Raw genomic sequence first — 12,763 nt, forward strand, 5'->3', positions numbered from 1 at the left:
CGATCTTGAAATTTAGCCATTTTATACAGAATCAACTTCAATGAGATAGATCATTTCCGGTCACCTTTGATACGCCCATCCGTTCAATAAAAAACGAAAACATTGAAATAAAAAATATATAAAATATAATCTTGCAAGCTGAACTGAAATACAACACATTTATATACCTATCAATGCCAGCAGAAACGTCAAAATCAAGGTCGACATACAAATCAAATAAAAATACAAAACTTGCAATTTTATGCCTAAGCCAGAAAGGGAGAACGAAACTTTCTACTAAAAGAAAGCTTCACCAAAAGCCCCTATAAGAAAGTCCGCCAAGTTGACAATAAAATACGCGTATATTATTTATATATTTTATACATATTCAATGGGATCGGTTTGCCTCGTCAGACCCGAGTGAATGTTAGCCTAGCCACCAGAGGAGGGACTCGACCGATCTTCCTAAGAGTGCACCGAGTAAGAGGTGACCTTTCCATTGTCGTTTACCGTAGTCTGGGCTCCACGTCGACTTGTTCCGTCTCCGTTGCTGTGGCTGTAGGACGAGACCGAGACGCCCTTGTAGCCACCACCACCGCCGCCACCACCTCCTCCGGAGCTGCTGGAGCTGGAGAACGAGGATCCACCACCGCTTCCGCCTCCAAAGCGATTCACAATGTTGGGAGAGGCCTGTGAAAATAAAATTTGTATTGGTTGAATCAGCCATTTGACTATGCGAATTAGTGGACTATTTTCATAATATTTTTGGAACTGCTAAATACCATTATAATTTAACCTTTTGACATACAAACTATTGATTTCAAACGTATATGACGATTTAAGAGAAAAAGTCATCTACGAAGTTAATACTTGACTTGTTAACTTTGATTTTAGAATAGTGCGATTATTGTTCCTGATCGAAAGAAGGTATATGGGTTTCATACCGGATTGGGTGGACTAATAAAGGCCGTCTGGCGGTAGCCATTGGAGCCGATGGATCCGGAGGCAGAGGCATAGCTGGGTGCATAGCGATTTGAGTTGTACGATCCAGATCCAAATCCAGATCCAGACCCTGATGCGGATCCAGAGCTCGAACCGCCTCTGTACCTATTCTGGCGCACTAGATTGTCATGGTAGGCCTGCTGAGCGGCGATCTGTTGCTGGATGCGACTGCGCAGAAAAGGAAATTAGAGTATGGAAAACCATTGGGAACAACTGTATAAGTATTGAGATAAGTTAAGAACTAGCTACTTGTATTTACATATCGTTGTCGTCGACAAGGGAAGCATCCGCGGATGCATAAGCGTTGCCAGCCGTGGCCAGACCAGTTATAGCTCTACAAGAACAGATATATTCAAGCGTTAGGTTTGCCCTTAGCCCGCCGTATGACTACCCAAGAACCCCATACAATATATCCCCTGGATATGATCGATGCTCACTGTTGGTTGGCGAAGTTCTGGGCCAAAATGTGATTCGTCAGTTGCTGGTGGAAAAGATACGGATCGATGATACCAAAGTTGGGTGAGGTGCCGCCATAGTCATCGTAATCGTAGTAGCCACCACCACCACCACCAGTACCCACATAACTGCTGTGTCCACCGCCGCTGTTGTAGCTTCCAGTGTAGCCACCGGCTCCTCCTCCACTACTGGCATACCCTCCGGCGTATCCGCCGGCGTATGCTCGTCGTCTCCGGGTCGGACCCGTTTTTGCTGAAATAAAAAAAATCATGTGGATGATACCAACATATTCTGCAATGTATTGTAGGATTTTATATTGTTAAACTTTATTATTACACTGTGAAAGTGTACCTCGTACTATACGATCAGTAAGAATGTGTACTAGATTTGTTGAAAAGTAGGTAACAGGTAGAAAGAAGCATTTCAAAACCAATAAAAATAAAGTATTCTTGATAAGGATTTCTAAAATGTTTCGCCTATAGCGCTCCCTCCTGGTGATATTTCTTTTTGAAAAGTATAATTTTATTAGCATTGCGGAAATAAGTACGTTTATGTGTTCTCTTACCTCCCGATGATTCTTCATTCAGAGCACTCATCACCACACAAATAAGCAGAAACTTCCACATATTTTTAGCTGGGCATTTGCGATTGGACTTTGGAGCTGGGGGTGTACAAATTAAAACAATGGATCCATTAAGAACTTGTTTTTGAAATTTGTGTAAATACTTGTTTGTTAAATGATGAATATGTTAAAGCCTACAAAATTTAACGTCTTTAAAACGGAAGCGGGAATTGATTGGATGACATATAGACGTCTAGATGGCTTAGTGTTATATAAGATCCCATCTAGAGGTTGCCCAATAGCCACTTCTAACAACTGGGAGCTGCTGCCTCATTGTTGCCCGATACTTTCACACCCATTGTCATTAGCCGCTCGGGGCAGAATCCATAAATCCGCCTGCACAAGCCGGTAATATGCGCGATTGTAACATGCAGAATAGGGGATGCACTGCCAGTAATCGATTCTTGGATGCCTAGGCGAGGGTCATTGGCTTCACTGCCTCCCCCGCTTAACTGGACACGAAGCTTAAGGCCCATAGTCGGCAATTACAACCAATTCATATTTATTTTTCTGGCCCAACCCACAACTAATTGCCCTTACACGATTTTCCCATAATGAATTGGCGAAAAGAAATCTGAATCGGGGGCACGGTTAGAGGGAGGAGGGCCTGGCCATCCGTATCGAAAACAAAAAACCCCAAAATGTAAATTAATGGATCTCCATATGACTGTGTATATTATTGACTCAATTCGGTTGCTCGTCTGCCAAACGAGAGGAAGAGAAGAACGAACCGGTTCTCACAAATGTGTTCAGAGTTTAGAAATGTACGAGTATATTGAATGTTTTGTTTTGTTATTTTATTTTGATTTCCCCTTTTGCCAGTCATCTGTACGCCTTTTATATTCGAATCTGTCAACATTTTGTTTTTCATTTTTTACAAAACTTTATCAAGTTGCCATTAAGAGCGGGGATTTTTGATTTCAGCAATTGGTGTGTTCTAATTTAATAACTTTAAGGCTTAGCAACCGGTCTGAAGATGATTTATAATTTTTGTTCATACACCAAAATATAAACAATTAACAGCTTTGTGCACGGCTCTGTTGAAACAAAGGAACTCGACTAAGCAGCACTCCCGAGGAACGAACGTATTTTGTCATTGTCATTCGCCCCTGACTTTGATAATCACCGAACTATTTCAATGCGAACTCTGGTATACATCATTAGAATCTCGCTGATAAGACCCACTAATATTGAAAACACTACATACACTTCCCAGTACGGAACCAAAACTGCGCAACGAATTGGCAAAACTATCGATGTTATATGGCCGTGATCGCCGGGAGAGGGGATCGATTTCTAAATAGATAGAGAGTCCCACCGCGAGATAGAGATACAAAAACACTGCGAGCTCACTCACTCGACTCACTTGATTTGTTTATGATTCGGTAGGTTCTTGACCAGTTTTTGTTTTCCGATCTCGGTCTCGGACTGCGATTCTCTCGTACTCGCCGATCTTCTTCACCGATCGACAACTGGGCAACGTCTGAGTCGGAACAGGTGGGCACAGGTCCTCTTATAAGCCACCGGACACCTGGTGACTGCCTGCAGCGATGACGACGCCTAGAGAGTGGAAGCGCTTACCGAGTCACTCGAATCGGGGATTTATAGTAAATTCTTATAAATGGGATGCTCGCTGGCTGGGTGATTATAATAAAAAGAAATAACTTTTATTTTTCCTTCATTAAGGAACTTATACCTTTTGATGTAGCGCTTGATGCAACTATTTTATGTAGGGTTTTCTTAGCACTGTTCTATGCCAATTTGGCCAAGTTTAAATTTGATAATATAGACTTTATATCTGTAGATACACCAGTGTAACGCCAAATGATTCAAAACTTATTTAACTCGTTTATATACATAAATACTTTTATTTCAACTCGTTTAACAGTAATCTAGTAACAGATTTCATCTTAAAGTACTCGAATGTGTGTTATAGTTGGTATATGATAAAAAAAACGTTTCACTAGGATCAATGCGAATGTAGTTGGCCATTATACCTGATTATCAAGAGGCAACACCAATTCCAATTTAACTTGGTTTACTACGCGCCAAGCGAACGCTTCAGTATCGAAGTCAGGCACTTGGTAACTAGGTTCAGAACTCGGTGGTAATCCTCAAAGTTTGGACTGGGCCTGCGGAATGATTACGTCACGCCACCAGGAGGGTCGCTGGAACGCTCCCTCATTGGTCATAAATTCGTTCTGCAAGTTCTCGTAGAGGAGTCCATCCGCCCGGGCGATGACCGAATTCAGTGCAAAATCGGGCGGCGCAATGGCATCCGCTACGCTCACAGCCACGTCCTTTAGCTTCAGGCAGCTGTCCAGCAGCAGTTGGCGCACTGCAGCCGAGAAATCCCGCCCAGCCGCAAAGCCACCAACGTAGAAGGTGGTCATGTGCTTCTCCAGGAGCCACATGGCATACACGTCGAACAGCAGGTGGAGTACGGATGCATACGGCGCCTCCACAGTCAGTGTACTAACGTGGTCCACATAGCGCGTCAGAGCATAGTACTCCGCGTAGGCCAGGGACAGTTCCCGTGCTCCGGCCACCTGGGAGTTGTTCCTCGCCTCGAACTTACTGCTTCCCGCCGCCAGTTGGCCATCGATGTGAGCCGTGGTTTTGGCCATCAGGTGACACAGCAGCCACTCATAGCACTTCAGGGAGACTAAGGGAAAACGAACTTTTTAGTCCAACAATCGTTGTACCTTAACATTGCCTTACTTGAGTTTACCACATCTAAGGTAATAGCTCATAAGACTCTAATCTACTTACACTGCCAGCTGGTTATGGGAGTTCTCTGCACCAAGGACGCATAGTTGAGAGCCAGTAAGTCGTTACGCTGCTCCAGGAACTTCACACTGCCAATGGGGGTCTCCAGTTCCTTGGCACTCCACTGGCGCAGCAACCAGTTGGAGGCCTGTTGTCCCAGGACATTGTTATCGCCCTCATAGGTGCACAGGGGGTCGTGGTCGGTGCGCATCTGGCCAAGCTTAGCTGCTGCCAGATAGCCATGTCCCCCGCAGGCTTCGCGCGCTTCCTGAATCGCATCCCGTGCTGCCCAGGTAATCAAAGGCTTCGACGACGAGATCAGCGCGTGGATCTCCGCAGCATTCTGGGTCTAAAATATTGCTTTCATTAGATGTGTTATTAGCTACTATATGAAAAAAACCCACCAAAACATCAAATCCATTGGAGTCCGCCTGGGAACGCGCTATGATCTCCATGTAAGTGATTGTCAGCTCTTCAGTGGCGATTTTTTGAACACAGGCAGCCGCCAGATAGGGAAAGATGCGATATTGCTGGGGATGGGAAGGATTTAAACGTATGTTCATTTAAATATCAGAAATATATTATAAAATAGGTAATGCAATCAAGTTTGTTCTGCAATATCGGATGAACTAATTTAACCAATTAGCTCGACTTACATGCAGTTGGTACTCCAGAATGGCCATTTCCTCGCCCTGACGCTCCGGGCCAAATTGCTTCCTCACTGCGGAGTATCGAACTGCGATTACGGCGGCACTGCACAAGGTATTGGCCGATTCCTGCATTATGCCAATGCGTCCGGCGGAGAAGCTCTCGAGGGCCGCCCCAAGGACCTTTCCCGGTTCGGTGAACACACTTTCGTAAACCCCCTCCGGAGTCACGTCACTGGTGCGATTGAGGAGGTTATCCCGGGGAATTCGGTAGTTGGTGAACACCACAAATCCGTTGTCGATGCCATTCAGACCACACTTCTCCCCAATATCGCCGACCAGAACTCCCGGATATGAGAGCAGTGTCTTGGGATCGCGAATGGGAATCAGGAAGCCGTGCAGCCCATGATTTTGGCCATCAGCTGTGTAGAGATTAGCAAAAGTCATGGCCACCGTGGCCATTTTCCCCAGGTTTCCAACCCAACACTTGGCCGCCTCGAAGTCCGGGGTATTGATCACAAACTCCTGGGTGGTCGGATCATAGGTGGCCGTTGTCCGGATGCTCTTCGTGTTGCTGCCATGCGACAGCTCTGTGATGGCCAGGCAGGTGATCACTTCCCGGTTCCATGCTGCCTCTATATATTTTTGGTGCTTCTCGGTTCCCATGGCACGGATGGCATTGTTGAATAGGCCCACGCCCAGAGCTATCTTCACCGATAAACTGGGCGAGTAGCAGGCCAACGCCTCGTTGATGTACATCAGATACTTCGTTTTGGCCGAGAAGCTCAGGCTCTCGATCTCCTTGGGCACCAGGTCCAGGTGCTTCATGCGATTCACCTGCATGGCGCACAGACGCTTCTGCTCGTCCATGGGCAGTGTCCGGGAAGGGTGAGCAAAAAGGGGGTCATTCTCCAGGCGTCGCCACACTTTGTACTACAAAACAGGGATATATAAAAAGAAGTACTTTTACAGATTTAATAATAAAGGTATGTGTGTGACTTTCTAGTTTTATAGATCCTGAGATCTCGACGTTCATACGAACAGACAGACAGACGGACAAACGGGCCAACGGACATGGCCTAATTGACTCGGCTATTGATCCTGATCAAGAATATATATACTTTATATGGTGGGAAACGCTTCCTTCTGCCTGTTACATACTTTTCAACGAATCTAGTATATCCCTTTTACTCTACGAGTAAGGATTATAATAAATTTGAAAACTTGAATCCAATGTTAAAGTTTATATGTATAATGTGCAACAAAAATGTATTTAACGTGTTTTTTTACGCCTTTCAATATAAGAAATCAAAAGTTATTGGATAATGTCATCAATTTACTTTCGTGACTCTAAACACGTAAGCCCTAACTCAACAATATAATAAGCTGTTACGTAAGATGCAAGCATGCAAGTACATTCCATCAAGGTTTTTTCCAAGAGATAGCCATCCACTTACCTTAATTCGCAATCCCTGCTCCTTTTCGAATATCAGTCGCAATCGCTTCCAGTCAAAATTGGCCCTCTTTCTGTAGGCGGCCAAGGGTCCACCGCTGGGAAGATCGGGAATAAAGCTTGTGTCCTCGTTGGCCATTGCGTGATTTTATTTGATTTGATTTCTTGAAGAAAGAAAATGGAAATGTTATCGGATCAGTCGAGCTGTTGACAACCAAGAGACTATAGAACAACTGCGATCTAAGCCAAACGCTTAAATGGCCCAAACCAACCAGACAACCCAGTCAACAAGTGGGGCACTCGAACTGTTTTATCTACAAGCGTGCAAACGACTGAAGCCGTAGAAAGGAAAGCCCTCAAGAGCCATTGGTTTTAAAGCCACTGTTCGGCAGCTAAACAGTTTAGTGTACACTGTTCTCATCAAACTACTATATTACGCACAAAGAGAAGTTTCGAACCATTGTGAATAGGCTTAGTTAGTTTCACGCCCAAACTGAGAACAGAGTATAACAAAAAAAAAACACTTGTACAACTTTATAATCTATTGAATGTAGTTTGACATCTATCGTTAATTAGTTGTTTTAAAATAATCAAGTTACCTTTGCTTTTAGCAATAACAAAGGTAAGAACAGTAAGTCTTACAAATGATTTCTCAGTCGTCATAAGCATATCATGAAATATACTTCAAAGCATAACAGCCACAAAAATAAATTGAAAATAATACATTTCATGTATCATCTTTAACCCGATACAATATCATGTCCCTTCAGTGGCAAAATGAAGTGGTGCGCATTACGCGCCAAGTGAAGCGCAATCTGCCGCATCGAAATTTCCGAGAGATTAACTTTGATCGCGAGACCATCAGGCAAGGAATCACTCCACTGACCTACGACGAGGCGCGTCGGATCAAGGGACCAGTTTTTGAGGCTCTGGAGGACGAGCTGCGCCGGGCAGGATGCACCATGCTGCCGGAGTTCCTCCATTGCCTGGCCACCAAGGAGAATGCACTTTTCGAGAGCCTTAATATCCGGGAACGTCTATCCGATGATTCCGAATTGCTCTACGGAATGGTGGATCGACTCCGGGACGCCGAACTGGCCGTTTGCCTGCACAAGCATCGGGGTCTCAAACAGTGTTTTGGCCTATTCTTCGAGACCATGCAGCTGCTGGAGCCGTATCGTCAGAAATACGCATACGCCCTGGTGGCCCTCAATGAGCACATCATCTCGCTGTGCCGCAACATTGCTGGCCAGGAACGGGAGGCCGCCGAATACATATCTCGGATCTACTACATCTATTCCATGTATCTGGTTAACACGGGCCAGCGTACCTCGGCCATCAATTACCTGCAAATTGCCATGGATCTGGTGCGTGGTCACGTGTGGACCGCCGAGGTGGGAATGCCCGCAGGCAGCCTCACGCTCCACGAGCTGGTGGCCCAGAATCTCGCCAAGCAGCTCCTTATCCAGGGCAAGTCCATTGTGCGTCAGCACCCCGAAGATGCGGTGGCCATGGCCCGGAGGGCAACGGTCCTTATTGCAGAAAGTAAGTACAATTCTCGGTAAAACATCTTAAATAACTATTTTTGAATAATAATCCATAATAAGGCTTGACTCAGCCTTTTTATTATGAAATTCCTAACTGACCACTCTTTCAGTTGGCAGGGATAAAAACATGGAGATCTTCTGCGACACCTTTCTGGAGCGTGCCTACTTCTTGATGGAGATCGGTAACTTTAACTCGGCTCAGCAGTGTCTGGACCAGATCAAAACCCAGATCCTGGCCTGCACCGAATACCGGTTTGTTAAGCTTAACATCAAGTACTACCTGTTCCAGGGACAATGCTCCGAGATGTAAGTGGGCTATAAAGTAATAATTAGATCATCCAAAATTGCATAACTCCTACTTAACCGAAAGTTTTGAGCACGTGGAGAAGGCCATTTCGTGTTATAAGCGAGCTCTCCGTTTATCTCGACTTTATACCCACCGGGATTTGGAGGCGGAGATACTTCTGCACCTTGGCAAGATCTTCGCCAAGGACACACAGATGACAAGTATAGCTAAGAAGTGCTATGAGCATGCCAAGCGCATCTACGTGGACTTTAACGATCTGCATAGCCGCAAGATGGCCAATTACCTACAGGCCAAGTTAATGGCGGATGAAATCACACCTCTTTACATGGCCATGCTAAAGTCTTCTACCACGCGATATTGCGCCTTTTTCAACCTACGCCAGTGGAAGAATCGCTGTCGTCCTTTTTGGAAGCGACTGGGTGACGAGATCATCAAACAGGAAACGGATAGCATCTACTGTCTGCTGGATGAGGAAAAAGAGGATCCTGGCCACGATGTGGCACCTTACGACGATGTCGATCTCAAGACCTTTAAACTGGCTGAGGGAGACATCTAAGATGGCTCTGCTCTTATGAAATTTTAATGTTTACTCCTCTTGAAGTTTATTTTACTATTTTCGGCTTTCAATTGATCTTCATTCACTTATTCATCTGAGGTAAACACATTCTATGTACCCTATGAAATCAATGCCATAAACGGCTGAGTGTGTAATTATATCGAAGATAATTAGCTTCTGAGCGTAATGCACGAATTTATTGACTCCCGATATCTCAGGTATTTGAACACGCACTCAGCTGCTTTGCAAACCTATAGATAAACCTAAAATATAGTTTTCAATTTCCATGAAGGTACGGTATAGTATTCTAAACAGGACCATGAAAAGGGGATTATCTATAAATAATTGTGAAGTGTCATACAATTCCTTATAGCTGATATAGTTATATCGGTTCACCGCCTTATCTTTATACCCAATTATGGATCAAAATTGTAGGTGGACCTTCCACTTTTGGTTCTGAGAAATCGCACATATTTGTTAAGGGAAAGTTCAGTTACTATACCGCAATAACTTTTTAAATCAATTTGTCATTAATAACAACAAAAGCCAAACATCTTTTAATTTTAGAAAATCTCTAACATATCTAAAAAAAAAAAAGGGGGTGGAAAGCAAGTTTCATTTGTATTTAAAATAGAAGCTACTGCAAATGGACGATTCGGTATCAACCTCCAGCTAATTATAACAATTAGCAATAATTATTCCCGCAACGCGGCATTCGCAGTGATAAGTTCTTGTTGTCTAGGTTCGGGAACTTTTCGTTGACGAAATGGGCGAGCAAGTGGCAATAAACCAGTTTTTATATGGGTTTTTAAAAATGTTTAGTGCTACACTTAATTAGCACAACTCAATTCGCAATCTCAGATATGTACTCGCACCCAAGAGTCCGCACAATCTAAATTTTTGCGCAATCACGAGGAAACCACGCTCCACTCGGAGTTGTTTGCTTGCACTCGACAATTTAAGAGAAGAATGTTACAGCGCTTTGGAAAAGTAAATAAGTTAGAATTTTAAGCGGAAATGGAATTCGATAACAAAAGAAGGTTAAGAGTCCCGTGAAACTGAAATTATGAATGTGCTTGATGTGGGACATACGTATTTAAATCCAAACAAACCCAGAAACAGCGATGGGAAAACGCAAAACTGATAAAGTTTCGACAGTTGGAGCAGCACTGAACAGCTGGCCAGCCAAGTGGCAGCAAAACTTTTGGCTTACGTGATAAGCCGGGTAGAAATTTGTGGCCGGGTGAGGATGTAATGGGCGAAACCCATTAGTCCACCCAATCGCCATTGCGTGCCGTTCAAAATTGTCACAATTTGTTGGCCAACCACCCGGTTTGGATTGGGGTTCTATAGTGAGTCAACCTTGAACATGAAAATAGCCCCCGTTTATTTTTGTATATACAACATATTTGTATGCCGACTCCCTTTGAATCAATCAAATTGGGCTTGGGCGACCCCACTGGCTTTTTTAAATGATTTACAATGAAATGTGCAGCGGCTAATTTCCCTTTTATTAAACGCTTCCCAGACAAATTAGCGCACAATCAACACTCCGGCACAGAGGAGCCTCCATTGTGGCCAAATCAAGCGCAATTGAGGCTGGTATCGCGTACTGTGATAGGCTTTTTTCAAGAACTTTGTTGAAGACTGTAACTTAGTGTAGAACACAACTATTCATTGAATACCTTAATGACAATATTTGTATTGTAATGTATTGAATATACATTATAAAACACATTAGTAATAGCTCAAAGGCACTATAAACAGAAAAGGGGAATAACTCCACACACTGATTTTAACAATATTTCATTTTATGGTCCCAATAAACATTCATATAGGGGCTATAAGCAGGATTAACATAAAATGTTCTCGCTTTTAATGGGTAACTGTTTAGAGCTTTTACTGTACCGCCAGCACACCCTGTACGCAACTTGTTTGGCTAAGGACTCGGTTTCAGTTTGCCGACTGCCTGTATTACATCACCGCGAAAACAACAAGTAGGTAGAAACGGTTTGGGGCCCAAAAGGCGGGAGAGAGACTCGTGAAAAGAATGGAAGTTGGAAAATTTTGGTTTGGGTTTCAGTTTGGGTCTGGGCCACGTGAGAGATGCTCTCGATGCATCTGTGTGCGAGTCGCCAACCTGTAGCGCTTCTTTGGGCCCGCCCTTATAAGCCGTATTCTCGCACCTATTCTCCCGATGAAATTTCGCTATGACCAGATCCGAAAATTGAACACTTTAACCAGCTGAGCTCACAAGAGCCATGGCAATTAATCCAAATTTATACATACACACCCACCAACGCGGAATTTAAGCAGCAGCAACAACACCAACCGGCACACGACCGCGAGAGAATCGAGAGTCGAGAATCGGGCAGCGGGAATTGGAGAATTGGGGAATAAACGAACCGACACGGCCAACTGATGGAAAGTGAATGAGCGGAAGAGCGAGAATAACGCCGCCTGATTCACGGCACTCATAGTATGGGAACCCTACGGTCTTTTATAGGGGCGAGTCCCACATGCACAGGGAGAAAATGAACAGATGGTTATCGAATCCGACACTTTTTAATTGCGGCACAATTGGTGCGAGATGTGGTCTACCTCTTCTCACGCAATATTGCATTATTCTAAAGACCAAGAGGTCAGAAAGGCACAAGAAGGCCAAGGAGTTTTTATATAATCCCTATATATTTAGTATTATTAGTCATGCTACTTATTCTATTGCTTTCCGTTACTCTTTCTTGATACAACTTTTTTTTCCGTGTACCCCATGCTCTCTCTCCTGGGGATGTATGCTGAATAGCGGGCGGGGGGTTGTGGCGGGGTGTGCAAAGTGGGTCGATGAGAGCTGGCCCAGGTTCCTCTTCTTCCTCTAATTCTGCCTCAATGTCAAGTGGCTGTTGCCAGAGCGAGAAGGCAACGCAGCAGTTGTTAACCGGCCGGCATCGTTTACAGCTGTGTGGGTGAGTACGGCATCCACGAGATTCGGATAATGAGAGTGGGAGAGATGTGAAGATGGTAATGCGCGATACGGATACAAGATACACAGAGCAGAGAACAGTGCGCGGGTTCGAGTCTCGGCTAACTGTCTTATCATGACTGTTTTGGCCTTAAACGTATTAATTTCGATTTCGCATTATCTAGGAGATATTTTATACAAAAAAAATTTATACATAAATCGTAGGTTTATAAAACATAAATATTATATTAGTTGACTGAAATTCGGCTAAGTAACATACGTTTTTCATCATAAAAGTATGCACCAGTATCTACATAGTTTCGCGTTTTTAAATGAGCATAAACATGCAGAAAACGTAAAAAAATTACTAGCCCACGTTTTTCGTCGGCTTTTTCGGCAGTGAAGAGGATCTGAACTTAAAGAACATCAACCCGCGAAGTAGGCAACCCAAAATACAAAATACAGA

At 44.0% G+C, this 12,763-nt stretch overlaps 3 protein-coding genes across 7 annotated transcripts; 1 reads left to right on the forward strand and 2 right to left on the reverse strand.

Annotated features, from left to right (window-relative positions):
• Window positions 1-322: 322 nt before the first annotated feature.
• LOC6529698 (heterogeneous nuclear ribonucleoprotein A3 homolog 2) lies at window positions 323-3,566 on the reverse strand. Of its 3 annotated transcripts, none has more exons than XM_015196589.2 (6): window positions 3,426-3,566; window positions 2,003-2,098; window positions 1,419-1,689; window positions 1,241-1,315; window positions 924-1,149; window positions 323-669 (listed from the first exon to the last, which is right to left on the reverse strand). In XM_015196589.2, exons 2-6 carry the CDS (start codon window positions 2,061-2,063, stop codon window positions 445-447), a joined length of 858 nt encoding a protein of 285 aa, XP_015052075.1. In that variant the 5' UTR covers window positions 2,064-2,098; window positions 3,426-3,566; the 3' UTR covers window positions 323-444. The 3 variants fall into 3 exon arrangements, with proteins under 3 accessions (XP_015052075.1, XP_039228157.1, XP_015052078.1); XM_039372223.1 differs by having other exon boundaries at window positions 3,417-3,549; XM_015196592.2 differs by lacking the exon at window positions 1,241-1,315.
• Window positions 3,567-3,904: 338 nt separating this feature from the next.
• LOC6529699 (peroxisomal acyl-coenzyme A oxidase 3) lies at window positions 3,905-11,780 on the reverse strand. 3 transcript variants are annotated; one of them, XM_015196587.3, is made up of 6 exons: window positions 11,636-11,780; window positions 6,933-7,092; window positions 5,485-6,408; window positions 5,233-5,358; window positions 4,832-5,177; window positions 3,905-4,724 (listed from the first exon to the last, which is right to left on the reverse strand). In XM_015196587.3, exons 2-6 carry the CDS (start codon window positions 7,065-7,067, stop codon window positions 4,174-4,176), a joined length of 2,082 nt encoding a protein of 693 aa, XP_015052073.1. In that variant the 5' UTR covers window positions 7,068-7,092; window positions 11,636-11,780; the 3' UTR covers window positions 3,905-4,173. The 3 variants fall into 3 exon arrangements, with proteins under 3 accessions (XP_015052073.1, XP_015052072.1, XP_039228154.1); XM_015196586.3 differs by having other exon boundaries at window positions 11,632-11,775; XM_039372220.2 differs by having other exon boundaries at window positions 11,628-11,764.
• On the forward strand, window positions 7,569-9,525 carry LOC6529700. Its single transcript, XM_002090657.4, has 3 exons — window positions 7,569-8,473; window positions 8,586-8,781; window positions 8,846-9,525. Exons 1-3 carry the CDS (start codon window positions 7,687-7,689, stop codon window positions 9,336-9,338), a joined length of 1,476 nt encoding a protein of 491 aa, XP_002090693.1. The 5' UTR covers window positions 7,569-7,686; the 3' UTR covers window positions 9,339-9,525.
• Window positions 11,781-12,763: the final 983 nt, after the last annotated feature.

The sequence above is a fragment of the Drosophila yakuba genome, chromosome 2R, assembly GCF_016746365.2.
Source record: "Drosophila yakuba strain Tai18E2 chromosome 2R, Prin_Dyak_Tai18E2_2.1, whole genome shotgun sequence".
In the NCBI taxonomy this organism is placed as follows: Eukaryota; Metazoa; Arthropoda; class Insecta; order Diptera; family Drosophilidae; genus Drosophila; species Drosophila yakuba.